Source organism: Bombus huntii, chromosome 4 (genome assembly GCF_024542735.1).
Source record: "Bombus huntii isolate Logan2020A chromosome 4, iyBomHunt1.1, whole genome shotgun sequence".
Taxonomy (NCBI): domain Eukaryota; kingdom Metazoa; phylum Arthropoda; class Insecta; order Hymenoptera; family Apidae; genus Bombus; species Bombus huntii.
Window position 1 is genome coordinate 3,082,146 of NC_066241.1, and position 18,548 is coordinate 3,100,693.

The following is an 18,548-nucleotide window of genomic DNA, read 5'->3' on the forward strand; positions in this document are numbered from 1 at the left end:
TTTAAAAAATTCCTTTCGATGGAGATATAGTCGTAGAAAATGCATATTTACGATGAAAAAGACAAATTTGCGAAATATCGAGACTCGTATGTTGTCTTTCATATATCATTCTTTATTATAATAGCAGTAATAATAATTGGGATAGTAGTAATATTAATATACAGTATACATTTCTTATTATCCGTATTTCCCATAAACATACATCGACATTTGAATTATAAAGTGCATTAAAGATATACCGTAATATATTACATTAAGCCGAAATCGCATCATTCATAAACCATTCTATACATATATTACGTACAATTCAATTAATACTTCTGTTCAACGTTAACGTTTCATGTTAAAACCCTCTTTTGACGTTTATTAGTTTACTGCGAGTACACATATCACTTCGGCTGCATTCGGGCATATCGACAAAGGGATACAAATCGATCGAATTTACATACTCAAAATCTCAATTTTACTTAATTAAGATATATAAACCTGCTCAACAAAACCGAGGTATTTCGTTGAAATAAATTTAACATTAATCATTTTTTTCATAATCAAGACACATATTTTGCATCTTAATGCCATTTTTCACAAGAAGAATTATTCTGATTTTGATGTTGCATTTCAAGCTAAAATGTAATAATAAGTCTTTGATTTACTTGAACGCGAGAAGGACAGTTCGACAAATGGCTCTATTTAACATAGCAACATGTGAATTTGTTATATTTCCCGAAGAGAGAGACTTATGTTTATTATATGTACAAATCATAAATTTCATTATATATCTATATATACGTATATACATGTAACATACACGAAGACGCGTTTCACATAATAATATGCTACAATTTATGCGTAATATATATATATATGTCTTGAAAGCACATTACCGTGTCACGAATATAAAACCGAATAATCTAATATATTTTACAAATCTCGACAAAACCAGCTTCACTCCAATTGTGATTAATGGCGGAAAAAGAATATTATTTCACACAAACGAAATGGAGCTATTCTCTTTGCATTTTTCAATCTTTCTTCCTTCGAACAGTCCCGACCAAGACCGGCCGATTTATGGAAATTACGGACATTAAAGGAATAAAATGTCATGTCTTTCTTCTTTATTTTCTGTTTTTTCCTACCAACTGATGCGCGCTATATTTTGAATACGCCCGTTCGATAATATTCGCGATGTGTCCTTGCTTTCGATCGTATTCCTATCACAAAATGCTGGACGTTAAGTGAGAAACCGATCTATAAGACTTATCCTACGTTTGTACATTGCGAGAATGTTATCCTTCGTTCGGCAGGTTGTCAAATTCGCCACTATCGCTTGGCTCATATGTAACAGAACGAACTTCCCTCGGTAATGTTCGCGAAAAATATAATATGTAATATATATATATATATCATCGAAAGCGATCACCGAGAGGAACATAGACTTTTGGAATAATCGTATTACGCTCGTAAAAAGAAAAACGCGAAATAACATCCTTGTGTATAGAAGCGTATTTGCTCGTTTCATAAAATATTTTCTCTTCCAGTTGAGCAGATTAAACTCTTTATGGCATACGGATCTGATAATTACAAACTGAAACGCTCTGACAGCACCAATGTTTTTATATACATACCAGGAACAAACGAGCTATGCACATCTCCTAGAGAGAAAACATATGCATGGTTCGATTGAACGCTGCAATCTACAAGTCAGCATTTACCTATCAGTATGAATAAGTTAGAGAATTATAGTATAACTCGTGGTTATTTCGTCAGGTGATAAATATCGTTTCGTTACATCGTACAATGAACAAAGACAAAATTCGGAATTTTTAAATGTGTAGCCTCGCTTATAATATCGAAAATAAAGCACAACGTGTACCAAATTGAAGAAGATTGCTTATAAAGAAAATATTATATCTAGTATTCGTAAACTAGCTATCAAACGATTTTTTGGACAAAATTTGTTGAAAGAAATGCATTGAACGATTACGAAGAAAGGCAAAAATTCGAGAAGAACATTTTGTCGATTATTCCGGATTCAAATAGATACATAGATGGCAGTTACGCTTCTTATTGATATAATGTTGGTATAATGATATACTAGTCTGATGATTAATAACAGTACCTGCATGACAGAGATCACCCAACAATAAGGTCCATAAAATTTTCAGATTTCTAACATTTCTTACATTACTGATATCCGCTTCGTTTTCTATGTAATAACTGTCCTTTGCCAGCATATAAAATCAGACTCGGTGGTATATCACCATGCTCTTAGACTGTAACAAATTTCGTCCATAATGTCGACGATACGGTCGACATTATTCTTACTACGATTATACTCACGCACAACATAAACCTGAATTTTAGTTACGAGCGCAAACTTAACACTATCCTCAACATTCGCGATCTCATTCAACATAACATACATTTCTCAACAGCTGCTTTATTATTGGAATTCTCGATATAACTCATTAAAACACCGCGATAAAAACGTTCAATCCATTCGCCTTAACAACAGCAACGCATATTATTTTCGTGTTGAAATCTACGCTGTTAATAAGCGATACTTGCAAATGAATTGAATCGTAAGAACTATTTGACAAAATAAAAATATCTACGATTTGCGTGACCATATATCAACGAGATAGTTAGAAAACATTCCGTGAGAAAAACTAATGTTACAAAACAAGTACCCTGTGTAGACCTAACTAAGAACGATCAATGCGTAGAACTTTTACAAGATACAAGTTAATAAACGGAAATAAGTGAAACCTCTTAACATTAACGGCTTCTTAAACGTTTTTCTGTATTAAATTGCGATATTCATCAGATGCTCACGGTACTATTTAGAAGCAATTATATGCTTAAGATACATATACATGTGTGATATACTCTCCAGACATCGCATTTCTAGAGAAAGTAAATTGATCCTTGTAAAATCGAAATTGGAAATTCACATATACTTGACTAAAACTTATAACGCGTCTATTATTATTTGCTTACGTAATTTGAGGTATGTTTGCCTGTGTAATCTGCGAAAATTTCGATTCGTTTGAACAACGTGATCTTGATAAAAGGAAAAAATCTTTCGGGGTTATTCATCAGCGAATACGCGTGCTGTTGAACATCTTGCGAATTTTATCGTGGAGGATACCGGCTCTGCTGTATGCTCTTTACTGAACGATTCTTCGTGTCGTTCGGGTTGTACATCATTGGTCCCTAAAGATCATCATTTTCTTGAAAAATAAATCACAACGTCAGATTGAAATTATATACAACTATGTCATAAATTTTACAATTTTGCAATATTAATTGAATCTTTTGTACTCTTCTTATGCCATTGTAAATTTGTTATATCATTCTTTTGTCATGAAACGATATAATATCAAGATTGAAAAATAGTAATTAAACGATCACATTTCCTTGTTACGTTTGTAATTTGGAGCTTACAGTTTGATGTGATACAAAGCATAAAATAAAAGCTTCGCAATTAACGTATAACACTGCGAGACCAAAACCATAAATACATCCTTCACCAAGCTTTCCCATAGCTTTGCCATAAAAATCTTACGAAAATAAATTGCTCGACTTTAATGAATTTAAGCTTGATTTAAGGGCGAAAGCTATATGACTGTGAAGTATGAAACGATATCTTATCTTAAATCTATTGCAAATGTAAAATATATTTCAAACAGACCTATACATGTGAAATAATTTTTGAGTTAAAACAAATTCAGCTATTGAAAATTTATTCATAAAAAAAAATCTCAGGTATCATTTCACTTGTAAGGGCAGTTCTAAATAGAAAATAAATACTTTGCACAATTACGAATTAATTATAAAATACGACACTGTAATAAATAAGTAAGAGTTTCTACCGTGTATTGTTGAGTAGTATTTGTAAGTGATATCACCTTTGGAATGAGAAATGTCTAATGCCACTGGATTACCTTGTTCTGTGGGAGAAAACGCGGATCCCTCATAGTGTAGCTCTGCACCTCTCGCGATAACGAGCTGGTTGAGCTCCATCGAGAGAACTGTGTGCCATATACAACACAACAATTTTGTCTCACTAACCGAATACTCATTCTATTGCTATGATTAGGTAACAAAGTTTGTGAGGATGCAATACCGACTTCCTTCTATCATAAAACAAAGATTACTACTTTTTAATAAAATTACTTCACGTAGGAGACCATGAAATATCAGAATTGTATGTAATCGGTATTGCAAATCTCTAGTATTGTCATGTATAAAACTGTGATGTTCTCTATGATAAATATACCTTTTAATTGCAAAAATAAACCATGCTAAAAAATATAATGTAAATATACTACTGCGTTATTTTAGCATCCTGTACCATATGTTAGCTTGTGACTTAAATCACCCTTCCTTGTACACCTGTTACCAAGAAATTGTGTACATGCAAAAAAAGAAACTCTAAAGGAGTGTTGCGTAACATTATACAGAACACAAATATCAAAAAGAAGGATAATGGACAAACAAGTATTAAAAAGTGGCTTTTTAAACAGTATGCTCCGTTTTCTATCCTCTTAATCATCTTTGCTATAACTCGATTTGTTCAAATGCCGTAATGTTGCAAATAATTGAAACTCGTTGCATCGAGCATACATACAATATTTACACTGTCATCCATGCTACTAGATAAACATTACAAACCATGCACATACAATACTAAAGAACAGCGTATAAAATTAATAAAATAGTTCTTACTATCGGCAACAATTATTATTTGGCTACATCATTCTGCCTCCCCGACTGCTTGCAAAGGAAACAAAAAAAAGAAAGGTGGATTAAACACAGGTTTGCGAGAAAGAGGATATCTATTGTGATCTTGGAAAATCTACCTAGTATAACGAACGTTAAAATATAATACAAAAATCATATAATTTTCAATTAAAAAGGGACGAAATAGTTTGTTTGTTCTTCGTTTGTAGGAAAAAGAAACCTAGTTAGGAATTGATACCGTTTCCCATTGAATAATTCAAATAACAAAAAACATATATAATTTTTGAATAAGTATATTGTACATACGAAAATAAGAATTAATTTAAAAGACAAGAAAACAGGTATTTTTGGATAAACAGACAACGCACAAAACTAAGGAAAATGTAGAGTACATACAAATTGTTATTACGAATATAACTGTAAAGGAGAGAAAATAACATTTTAACATTACAGTTCCAGATACAGGTTTAAAGTACAACAAAGCTGCATACCAGCATACTGCAGCCATGACAAAAAGATAAAAGAGTTGTGTACAGTGAATCTGAGATTGTAGATATACACATGAAACTGTATTGTTAATGTTGAATATATGTTTGTGATGACAAAAGACCATTGTATGTGCATGAAAGTTCGCGAAGATTATTGTTCGCAATAAAAAGAGCTTACCCCTTGAGATGTATTCTCAGGAACGTTCGTAGGTACGGCTGCTGTTGCTTCCGTTGAAGTTAAGAAGTCTACAGGAGCACTTGGATCGTTAACTACAAAAAAAAAAAAGAAAAAAGAGTGATGTAATTAATGAAAATAAACTTTATGTGAATTCACGAGTTATAGAAAATTTACCTGGAGCAGGGATAAATAACTGAGGTGATGACGTAGCCATAGGTACCATTGGAGATGTTACTGGGGTTGGTATACTTGAAGGTACTGCGTTATTTTTTGGACCACCTGGATTCATTACATCTATATAATTAGCACGCATACTTCTACCTCTGGGTAATTTAAATTTGTTCACAGAGGTGTCATCTGCCTGCGAAGGTGGCTGAGATGATTGAGGTGGTTGAGAAGCTTGTTCAGGCACAGGTGATCTAAATCCCATGTCAGAAGCTTTCGGAGGGGGAGCTATTGTAGTCGAATTACTATCTCCGTCTTCGTCTTTATTCATCCACTTTTTAGCAACCGGATCCCAAACGATCTATTTAAGAGATAAAGCGAAATATAAATATTATTGCGCCTCTTTATTTACACAAAGGGAGCACAAATATCTTTTTTATATGGGAAAAAAAATTAAACTACAGGGCTCAAATAATTTCACTATATAATTTTTTTGTTAGACACGAAAATTGGAATGTTAAGCCAGAATATATCAATAATTCGTTAGCTGTTAATTAAATGACCGAACATTGAATTATACTGGCCTTTCTCCCTTTCAGCATAAAAGACGTCATAATTACCATAAGTACCCGCGTGAGCCCTTAAGCGACAGAAAAGTATAAAACCAGCTATCGTAATTTTTTAATGATCTATTAAGGCTTTAATGTTTCGAAAATCTTACCGTCGGGTTACTGTCATCTGGAAGAATCATCTGGTTCCTTGGTTTTGGAGCAAGTTTGCTGAAGAGGCCGCCAAACCAAGAACCTCCGCTGTTAGAAGGTTTCTTTTCGACTGGTTTTTCCGATACTTTTTTAGCTGAAGCTGCAGGTTTCGAGGCTGGTTTCGGAGTCTCGAGGGCATCCAATTCTTCCAATGGATCGTACTGTTTTCTCATTGACGGTGTCATCGAAATTGCCGGTTGCGATGACTGAAATAAAGTATACAATTCATCATCGCAAAGTTGCCCCAGCAAAGTCGATCACTGTTTACTGTAATAGTGTAAGTACACGTTATTTGTGCATTTAATATTTTATATACATATACATTCTTTTCTCTTCACAGAAGTATCTAACTATAACAGTAAATAGTGAAAAACTTTGCTCACATGTTTATAATCGATGTGAGATATTTTTTAAAAATTCAGGAAAATCAGTAACATGGGAAACTTTATTACATATTTAATATCAACAGATTTATATACATAAATGATATCTAAAACGAGAACAAATTACTTTGTATCAAATATTTGTGTTATTCATGCCTTCTAATAACATAAAACATTATTCATCGGAAACGTTATTTTATAAGCGGAAGAACTAACTGACGTACGAAAGTAAGTTAATTATTTCTTGCAGATATAACTACAAATGTACAGTAACATTGAGGTTTTAACATCGAGAAACCTAATATATTTTCTACTCACAATCCGTTGGAACATCAATATCATAAGTTTTAGGGATGGACTTTTCCATAGGAACATCTTTGAATTTTGTTAAACAAAGGTCACTTGTTGGTTTAACCGGTAAATCTATCGGGTACGTACCACCAAAAATAAGCGGTTTATATCGACACAATTCGGTGGAATTCTGTGAAGAATTCGAATAAGACCATGCATCTACTGTATCACAAATAACATCTTTTCTTCGAATATGCGGAGCTATTCTCATAACTCTTTTGTCCTCGAAATTACAATATTGCTTTAAAGTTTGATTCATACTTTCGGAAGCTATAATTGGCTTGTTTCTTGAACTTGAACCAGAATTAAACATAGAAGGAAACTCAAAATTAACCTTACTAAATTGAATATCTAAATCAGTAGTGGCCGATAAAGTCAAATTATTTTCATCTGCATCGCCAGAATTTTTGTCTTCGTTATTTTCCATTTTCTTTTTAACTTTACATTTTAGGAATATGGGCGGCTGCGAAGAAGGTGGCTTCACGTACCTACCATCTAGTTTCTTTATTTTATTTACGTCTTTCGGGTAAATTGTATTATTTGGTAAGATTCTCGGATAAGCTACCGTGATCTTTGGGTATGTTATCATTTTCCGCGATTTCATGGATTTTTCATTTAAAATAGTTGGTTTAAAAGTTGACGATATGCCCGTATAAATACTAATATTAAAATCGGAAGAATGAGGGCTAGCGCATCGATCCGAATCTGTTAATACTTTGCGTCGTCGTAATGAGCTAACATTGGTGTCATCCAATGACCACTCAGGATCGAGATTACTATCCGCAGTAACCATATAATTACTTACTTCAAGGGTAGGTGTTTGTTCTTCTCTTTCCGTCTGTCCATATGCAAGCATTAGAAAAGAAAGAGACGAAAAAAAATGTTATTTCTACATGTACGTACAATATCGGAAGATTTAAAGATATTATTCTATGAAAGAATCAAACACGAAAAATTTAATTAGTATGTACATGTACGAGTAAGGATAATAAACATACAATAATTATACTATCGGAATATGTAACGAAATATGTGTGAAATGATACAGGATAAGCGAATAAAAACCACATATTATTATGTCATAAATTGGAACAATTAATTTACCTTATAGTTCCATTTTTCTTGCTGTTGAGAGTTGTCAATATCACTTTGTTCTGAAGAATATGTCGATTGTTGCCAATTCGTGATGGTACTATCGTTTCTTCCATAATTGCTTTGATAATAAGAGTCTTGAGTCCAATAATCTTGCTGTTGAGGTTGTTGATATTGACAAGATTCTTCGTTATTTCTCGTATACTGCATACTTTGATCATATGTATCTGGTATATTCGGTGGTAAAGATAATGGCTGCCATTCTGACTGTGTATCAGTCGTGGCTACTTCCATCACCGACGTTGGACCTTCTCTGTATTCGGGTTGAATCGTGTTCCACTGCTGTTGTTGTTTCATTTCATGCACTTCTTGATTTTGTATACTGTTATACGATTCTTGTTTTGCTTGAGGAACGTAAACTTCATTTTCGGTAATTTCTCCCTCCTGTAATAAAGTAACATCCTCGTTTCTTATACAGTTCAAATAAAATAATACTTTTAATGTTTATCTTCTATTTAAACTTACATGGCATTTACCAACAATTTCAGCTAGATTATTGAACCAAGTTAAAGTTGTAGCTTCATCGATAGAATCTTTATAGACAGGATCATGATACCTAATCCTGTCTCCTAAATTATACACGGCATTAATAAACGACTTTTTGTACTTCAATGGTTCGTTAAAAATGTTTACTGCAATCTGTTCTATATATAGTAAAGCTTTCTCTATTAATCCATGATCTACCATTTTTATTGCCAAGTCGAACTTAAAGGTTTGTAGATCTACTAATGTAAAACCTGGTTCACTAAGATTTCTGGCATATTCGTATATTTCCGTGAGCATAACGGCTTCCGTTGAGAAAAATACATTGTATGCTTTCTGATGGTTTGCACCGATCAGTACAAGTTTTACATTACTTGCTCCATAGGTACCAAAATCAACTTGTGCAAGTACGTAACAGAAATGCGCTGCATAAATATCTCCTCGTGCAGAAAGTGTATCACCGAGAGTTGTAATTGAGCGACGATTAATTTCTGGATTGGCAGATGTGTTGGATATAATCATTGCTAAATGAGGTCTCCAGTCATCCCATCGAGGATCCGATATACCAGTAACAACAGCTGGCACACGGCCAGAATGAAGTTGATATAAAGTTTGCAATGGATCGTGATACGGTAAGCTATTGGCAAAACGTGTCATTACAGATGCATGCGTACGTTTATCCAATTTGCTAGCTAAGAAGAGTGCATGTCCCCAAAGACCTTCGTTCATTGCATATTCTGTATATTAAAAATAATTAAATTTAAAACAAATAAACATCACGTACGCGTTTAATCTCATAAAGGATATAAATATATATTTACCTAATGCTTCTTGGACTAATCCATAAAGTAACGTATTTCTAAATTCGTCTGTTATTTGTTCAGTGCTTTTCCGTGGCTTACTTTCGACTTTTTCGGATGTCGTTGCACCATCTTGACTACCTTGAACACTATCTCCAACTGAGGCTCCCGATCTTTGAGATATTATCGATTCCCTTCTTCCTGAATCCTGCGACTTTTGCTTATTTACATCGTAAGGATATGCATCTTTATTTCTGAGTAACAATGCTGCTATATCAACGCCGACAACATTCTGGAAAACACGCGTACGATCAGATACAAAAAGTAAATTGTATGTATGTACAAAAAATATATCTCACCCCATTTTGTTGAATCAACATAATCATTAGTTCATATAAAAGTATGTATGAAGCACGATCAACCATCTCTTCGTTTGACGCTGCCCTTTTAATTTTATTCTCACAATATTCGATAATGGTCTTTTTATGAGTCACACCCCTATACAAAAAAGCGAGATATGGTATTACAAATAATGTAAATAGGCGGGGAATTATTTACAAAATGTTACAAATATAAAATTAAGTAAAATAATAATTAATGTCCAAGCATGCATATGTACTACATACATTACCGAAAACAATACAGCATGAAATTTTGTTTTTTGTAAAAATAAATTGAAATATTCCATGCACTTAAATGAGAATACGCATGCTTAGATTATAGATATACTGATTACACTTGCTTAATTAGGGGACCAGGATAGGCACGTAAATCGCGTGCTACTGGATCATGTGAAAGTAGATTATCCAATCTAAAAATATCTACTTTGGCTCTTTCACCATCAGATGGATAAGATGGATGCACATGTATCAATGATCCAATAGAGAAACATCCTGAAAGTAAAATATTTTTATAAATCTTGTTACAGTGAATTTTGATAAATAAATGATGACACTTGAAATCATACCATACACATGTGAAATAGAAAATTTAGTTGGTGTCATACGTGCAGAGGTAGTTGTTGAATCTTCAAGCATAGATATATCAGCTAAAGTTCGTTTATCACCAGTTGTTCTGAAAAATACAATTTTTATTGTCGCACTTAGATTGAAACCAGCAATAATATAATGGATCGTCGAGCAGGACAACTACAAGAAAGGAAGACAGATTGTTTCTAATAAGACCTACAAGTATATATAAATATTTTAATATATCTTAACAAATACTAACTCTAGCGAGGAATTCTAATTATCTACTTAAAGAAAGATATTTTAAATGGCAGGAAAGTATTTTAACTAAATTACTCTCAATGACAGAAAATTTGATATTTTCAATATTTCGAGCAAATCTTGAACCGAGAGAATTCTCCCGGTCTCACCTATTTAAATTTTGATAACTTGAATTCTGTCTTCGTTGTGGACTCCTAGTCCATCCGGGATACCCGAAATACGGAACATATAATGCTTTGTTTGGCGAGTAGAAGCATGCACTTGAATTTGTAAAAAATCTAACACATAATGAATGTTATAAAGTCTATAGGAAAATAGAACCAGAATATTCATCCAATACTTGCTTTAACTTCTCTAACACTTACCTTTCGTCGCAAGAACTACGCCCGGAATGGACACTTGCTCTGTCTTCAGGATAATTGACAACACCACGCGAAATGTGTTGTTGTTGATGTTGATTGGCATAATATTTATGATACCATTCCGAATAAGCAGCAGGGTTTGTACGTCGCAAATTTTCAATGTATGCATAATAGTTACTGGCATAATGAACACCATAATCGTATCCAGGATAGCCTTCAACACAAAATAATCTATTTTATTTTTTGAAACAAGAATTTAACTACACAAGGGATATATATATGTCGGAGAGGAAAGGACACCGGAGCCTTCCCTCTGGAACTTCGGGAAAATCCGTAAAGTTGTAATTAAACAATTTGCCGTCATCCTGCCCAATTGTACTTGTTTGCGATTTGTGATAACAAATTTGAACTCAAGGCGACCAACAGCCGCCGAACGTAGCCGCGGTCAACAGGGTGATAGATATACTTGCTCTAACTCAAACGTGTACTACTCACTCATCGTAAGGCGCTACTCCCTTCGTCGATGCGATCTCAAGAAAGAATGAAATCGTCCCAGTGACGCCACCGAGGAAAACTATGGTGGGATGTGTCTATATGCACGAGATCCTCGGATCGACGTCGCTGTCGATTGGTCGATTTGGGACAAAAGCTGCCTGTCCCTTTGCACAAATCTTGCCGGAATTGCCGGAAAACCCAGGTTTTATAGCGGGTCCTCGGGCTAACTAGACTTGTGCTGTGTACGTGCCTCAACATCAGGTATTCATTGTCCGAAGGAACCGTTAGCATATTTTACTATCGGGTACCTCTATGGGTATTTTCTTTAATGAGGGTCATAACATCACTCCGCACCTTTGTTAGACGAAGAGCCCGTCCCGTTGACCGCGGCTACGTTCGGCGGCTGATGGTCGCCTTGAGCCCAAGTTTATTATCACAAATCGCAAACAAGTACAATTGGGAAGGACGACGGCAAATTGTTTAATTACAACTGTAAACTTTAATTACAACTTTACGGATTTTCCCGAAGTTCCAGAGGGAAGGCTCCGGTGTCCTTTCCTCTCCGACATATATGTGTCGGAGAGGGAAAGACAACGGGATTTCCCGTCCGGAATGTTGGGAAAAACCCCAATACACTAGTCCAGACTTTTACTATAGCCGCCCTTAAGTAATAAAAATAAGAAATAGTCTTAATGTTCAAATCTGACTTTATGACGATGGGTTTGGGCTCAAAGTGACATGGCAGGTCACCGGACGTAGCCACGGTCACGGGAGGGACATGTACCTGACAGAGGTATGAAATAATTATATGGCTCTCCTTAGAACAAAGATTAACCCGAGAAGCGGGGACAGGAGTGTACAAGGGCAGCCTCTTTTGGATTAGGAGAGTTAGAGTTAGAGTTAGTTAGTTGGTTAGTGAGTTGTTGGTCGAATTGCCGATTGAGTTATCGGGAAATTACCCGAATCGAGTAGCACGTTGATACTAGTCCTCCCGTGGACCGTGGATTCGTTATCAAACCTGAATTCGTTGTCACCATCATGTCGACCATCCTATTACCATTACTCGTAGCCTCTGGTAGTGTCCACATTCGTACTGATAAAGATTGGCTACATTCGCGACGGTAAAGTAAGTAAAGGTTCATCGAACGCCCCAAAATGCCAACCTGACTCCGACATCAGAAGTGGGATCGGTGCCGGTTATAACACTGCAAGAGCTTACGACCGATTCCGCTGCATGATGTCAATTTGATTATTGAGAAAAATCCTCAGAAAGCAGTGCCCTGAATATAATTTCAATAACGAGCGTCGAATAGTTTCCATTTTACCCCGATTTTTGAGAGCCGAGTGTTCACCGATTAAAGAATCCGTAGTCTTGAGATTTTCTGACAAAAGAACGATTGATATAGTAGTAATGCGAGGAATGAGAAATATTGGTACATCTCAACTCTTGTCCGTTGCGGGTGTTAGTGGTTTTACATTAGAGATAAATTCGTCGTGCCCTCGCTGACGGTTATTTTAAAATATGATATCGCGATTGATCGTGAAATTTTAAGTCAAGGTTTCGACGTAATATTACACAAAATAGCCTCGCTATGTGTAAGACAAATAATTAATGCCTGTAATAAAACCGCCGAAGACGAGATCGATGTTAATGAAGTTGACAATGGCGTGCGTGGTAGAGATAAAAGTCTGGACTAGGGTATTGGGGTTTTTCCCAACATTCCGAACGGGAAATCCCGCTGTCTTTCCCTCTCCGACATATGTATATATGTATACCATTATAAGGATAATACGGATCTCTCGATCGCATGTAGTACTCTCGATCTCTATCATTATAGGAGGATCTACTGGACGGTCTCGATCTAAAATCCGAAAAAAATGATATTATATATGTACAAAATATCATGTTAAAATATCAATTGCGTGCTAAAAAGATATATACCCTCTACTATAAGGATCGTCGTAATATTCTCTCCTATATGGATCTCTTATATCGTAATCATCGTATCGTCTTGGTCGTCTATCGTCCCTTCTTCTGTCACGGTCAAGATAATCGCGATCTCTAGAATATCGTAAATCATAGTCTCTAATATCTCTTTCCCTGCGTCGTATTCCATCATCAACCCTATCTTTTCTGCGATCGTCAGGTCTTCTTCTAATGTCTCTATCATCTAGATCTTCTTTAGTTCTGCCTCTTCTATCGACCTCTTCTCTTGAATGCCTATCTAGATCGTCTCGACTATGGTGCTTGCGATCATCTTCTCGATAAGGAATTTCTCGACGATCGAATTCATCGCGAGTATTATATGTCCGATCGTTTTCTCCTCCACGACGGCGATCGTAATAATAATCATCATCATATTCCCGTTCACGATCGTAACTGCAAGTTAAGGTTTAAAATCTTAAGCTTTAAATAACTTATGAATTTCTCCAAAGTTCAGTTATTATATATCTACTAACTACGCGCTTTTTCGTTCGTATTCGTATCTTCCGCGTTCCGAGCTACTGTCACGTCGTCTTTCTCTGCTATCATCTCTACTATTTCCGGATCCTCCTTCATCATCCTCATCTTCATACGAATCTCTACGATTCGATGCACTAGGAATTCCTTGACTCTCGCGTATTGATGCGCCAACAGCTTCCTCGCGTTTGTTTCTTGAGTCACCGGTCTGATCCTGTATTGCAGCTGAAATGAGATACAAAAATTTAATAATAAGTACATACAAAAATATTGAATTTACATAGATATAAAGCCTTCTCTCACAGCCTATAGAAGGAACTTCTTGAGAGCCTGTAACTACTCTTCCATTAGATCTGTCATCTGGTGACTGAGTAACTTCATTGGAAGATGCACCGCCCGGTATTTGTCTAAGGTTTTCTTCGGTCTGCTGTACAGGATCTTCAGATTCATTACCTCTTCCAGGTATTTCCCGTGTCTCACTTGGTTCTAACATAATTTGGGATTGCGACTGATATCTTTCTTCTCCAGATGGATCATTTCGTGATTGTTGCGGAGGCAGAGACCGTTCTCTGCCAGATGGATCGTTTCGGCGTTCCATCGTGTCGGAATCTGATCGTGAAAGTAAAGGAACATTTCTTTCTTGTCCAGGTGGAACATCGCGCCGTTCTGATCTTTCAGACATATTCCTTAATTGAAGACCTTGCTCTTGACCAGACGGATCATTTCTTCTCGGATCAGACAATCTTTGACCAGTCTGAACATATTGTTCTTGCCCGGTTGGATCATTCCTACGTGGATCTATGGAACTTGATTGTCCCGGTACTTCGCGTAAAAAGGGAATGTCATTAGGCACTTCGTCATTTTCATCATCTTGACTTGGCGGACTCGGTTCATGTTCTTGATGAGAATCGGTTAATTCTCCGGTTTCCAGAAAAGTATTTCTATCGTTTGATGCGAACTCGTAATTATCTGGCACCTGTAAAATAATTTTACTTATTTTAACTGCACAAAAAATGTTGACTCATTTCTTTTACCTGTTCTGCCTGAAGAAGGGAATGAGATCGTGTGGACTGCTGTACAGAGGGTACTTCAATATTACTTATTTCCTGTCTAAAATCACGTGTACTGGCTACCTCCTTGGCAGAATTTGGAACTGGTTTAGGATCATTATCTAAAGTTTCCTTATTTATAGAATCTCTTGAGCCATATATATCTTGTTCCTGTAATGATGGCGTGACTACTTCTAAATTTATAAATTCTGAAGGCTGTTGGATATTTTCATAGTTCTCTACGTTTTGTTCTATACTCCATTCTTTTGGTGGACGAACATTATCTTTCGAATACAATGTATTTTCTGAGGAAAGTGGCAATGCATCCTGGCTGTACCATTGATCATATCCACTTTGTGCTATATTGTCTGAAGACTTAATGTTTGTCATTTGATATGGATTAAGCGCCGTATGATCTTGACTAACAAGATTTTGATTATCATTGGAATGAGCATTTTCTGTACCGAGTACAGCACATTCTAAAGGCAATCCAGATATATTATCAGGTGTAACACCATTATTGGAAAGCGCATTTTGATTCCACCCATCTTCAGGGTTAACAGATTGTGATTCTTTCAATTCATTTTGACTTTCAACATTTTTATTTACTTTAGTACCAAGATTTAACTGTTCTAATTTTATAGGCAACTCTTCAGTTGAATTACTTTTACCCCATTCTGTCGCATCATTTGCTAAATTAAAATCATTGTTCTCTTGCACAGAAATATTTTCAGAACTTGCAACAGTTGATATAGTTTCAGGAGTAGCGGACATATTAAGCCGGGAGTCAGATGGATATGATTTAGCAATATTTGTTTTTATCTGTGTATTAGGATCTTTAGAGCTGACAGAATTTGAAATTAATGAAGGAGCAGACCGTTTTCTTTCTTCATGTTCTATATTTGGATCTACTGCTGGAATAATATTAGGATGAATAAGATGAGATGGTATTGTACGATTTTGTTGCCAGTCATTTGTAGCAACTGCGCCAGTGACTTCTTGTTTAACACTTTCTTCTATTAAATTATTATTTTCCTGCTGTTCATGTAACCACTGAGTTGCATTATTGTCATTGGTCTTTTTCCAAGATTGTGAGACTTCAGTATTTGCTTGAGGCCAAGAATTAAATTCATCATTAGCTTGTGTTACTTGCTGACTTTGATTAGGTATTGCAGATTCGCGGTTCTGAGCATTCCATTGAGAAGACATATGAACTTGACTGGACCAATTATTTGCGTCATTCGTATCATTTATAGAATATTCTTTATTTTCAGTAGAAGGTAGAAGATGTTGGCTTGATCTAGTTTGTTGTACTGGTGGTGTATATTGATTACCTAGATCATCAAAATTTTGTGCCTCCTTGTCCATTTTTGGATCCTGCCAATGTCCCGATACAGCAGCTGGTTTTTGCCAATTTTGTGGAGTCATTACATTTGTTTGATTAGATTTCATCCAATTATAATTGCTACCAACTAAAGTAGGACGTGATGCTTGCTCTTTTTGATTTTGTACACCTGACTTTTGTAAATATGAAACATTTTGAGATTGTTGATCACCTGCCCATTGTGGTTGATCGAAATTCATAGATCCAGATTTAATAGAATTTGTTCGAGGTGGCGGTGGTGGATATTGCTGATATTGATTATAATTTGAATAAGATGTAAAAGAATCTGTATGATTAGGAATTGGTGGCCTATTAGCAACTGTCCCTGGTATATTTCTGTCTGATGTCAAATTCTGATTGAGCAGATCATTTTTATTACCGTTAACACTTTGATAATAATGATCTTGAATGGAATTAGGTATCAACTGTCCTTGATTGGCATAAGAAGGTACATAATGCTGTTGCTGCTGTTCTGACTGTAGCGGTTGCTGTTGCTGATTATCTGCCTGTTTGTCAAAATCCCAATTCCATGAATTATTCCAAGGATCATTTGACTGTTTTGGCTGATTCAGAAGTGGTGGTTGATGTTGAACGGGATCATTTGACGATACTTCAGGCGGTACTCTAGACATTGGATTCCATATATTTTGATTATGAGTTCCATAGCCTAAGCTGTGATCTATTCTAGACCTAGTTGGTCTGGCTCTATAAGGATTCTACAAATGTGTTTTAGATATTAATATACAAGTGAAATTTTTTTACATTTCGTACAATATTTTTAAACATGCTACTCACACTCATACTGCCTCCAAGACAGTAACACTTGTTTCTTATTTATATAAAACCTACAAGACAAAAAATAATTTACATATTGCATTATGAATAAGAATTTTATTGTTATCCTACAAATTTACGTATATAACCATTTAGGAATATAAACGTATATAAACGTATATAAACATTTAGGAATACCTGACATTTTTTAACAAACATTCAAAATATAACTTTAAAAATTATTAATACACCAACAGAATACACTTTCACATACCATAAAAAACATATATAGGTCATTAGAAATCTATTTTTCAAATCTTTAATGATTCTTTCTGCTTATAAAGTAATATTTCGTAAAATAAAAATAAATTGAGATCAAAATTTACACTGGGATAGAAAATCCGTTAACACTCTTTCTGACGATAGCCTATCCTAGCTAGAAAATTTCTTGAAATTTTCCCACCACAAAACTCAAAATTACTATAATTATGTAACAAAAATCATGAGAGAGCAGTTTTTGTGCGTAAATAACACGATTGGCAGATAGGAGAAAGTTAAAAGGCAAGGAATTGAGAACGTCGTGCCGAAAGTTGAGATACCAGCTGTGATATTCAACGTTAGCGTTCAGGGACCTCTCGTACGTTCACTCACCTAGCTATCGTGTCTGGCACTGGTGTCCATACGCGAGTATAAGCATTATTTTCTCCCACAAAACATTCGAATCGTTACGTTTAGCAAATTCGATCGTTTATCGAAGCAAATGAAATTTTTACGAGATCAGAAGGAAAAGTCACAAAAAGGCGGACATTTTACGAATATTATGAGGAAGATGTGGGTTAAGCACGTCACGAATTTTTCTCGTTGTCTTTCCACGCGAGCAGAACCATAGACGCGTACAGCGCGAACGCGTTGTTCTCAAACGTCAAAAAGATCTCCAATGAAATCTCGTTAGATGGCATTGTAATGTGATTTAAAATTTTTTCAAAAACAGGAAAATACTGAAACTGGACAGATTTTTACATAATAATTTGACAATAAAACCTCAAAATAATAACTCTTATAGATTTATAACAAAGTTTCAAAATATGATGTGCGCGATGAGATATTCTCATCTAAATCTAAACTAGATATTTCACAAGTAGATGTGTCTATTTGTGTCTATTTTATTTACTGTATTATAACATTTTATTTTTAATATATAAAATTCTAGCATTTCAAGTTTGGTAATTATATTAGTCGTGGAATGTGAAAGCGATTAATAAAGAGGGAAACCACAGTTGCAATGTG

The 18,548-nt window shown here is 35.2% G+C and overlaps 1 protein-coding gene across 10 annotated transcripts; it reads right to left on the minus strand.

Annotated features, from left to right (window-relative positions):
- Positions 1–91: 91 nt before the first annotated feature.
- On the minus strand, positions 92–18,476 carry LOC126865175 (uncharacterized). Of its 10 annotated transcripts, none has more exons than XR_007689460.1 (21): positions 17,913–18,476; positions 17,283–17,332; positions 15,089–17,203; positions 14,358–15,030; positions 14,054–14,279; positions 13,536–13,973; positions 13,370–13,455; positions 11,102–11,312; positions 10,475–10,581; positions 10,244–10,400; positions 9,867–10,005; positions 9,529–9,799; positions 8,690–9,444; positions 8,177–8,608; positions 7,878–7,910; positions 6,299–6,544; positions 5,587–5,938; positions 5,413–5,504; positions 4,732–4,776; positions 3,948–4,034; positions 3,155–3,216 (listed from the first exon to the last, which is right to left on the minus strand). XR_007689460.1 is itself a non-coding variant. In XM_050617376.1 (20 exons), exons 2-20 carry the CDS (start codon positions 17,286–17,288, stop codon positions 3,136–3,138), a joined length of 6,501 nt encoding a protein of 2,166 aa, XP_050473333.1. In that variant the 5' UTR covers positions 17,289–17,332; positions 17,913–18,476; the 3' UTR covers positions 92–3,135. The 10 variants fall into 10 exon arrangements, 8 of the variants coding, with proteins under 8 accessions (XP_050473333.1, XP_050473332.1, XP_050473335.1 ...); XR_007689461.1 differs by having other exon boundaries at positions 3,211–3,233; XM_050617376.1 differs by lacking the exon at positions 4,732–4,776 and having other exon boundaries at positions 92–3,216; positions 10,250–10,400.
- Between the last annotated feature and the right edge of the window lie 72 nt (positions 18,477–18,548).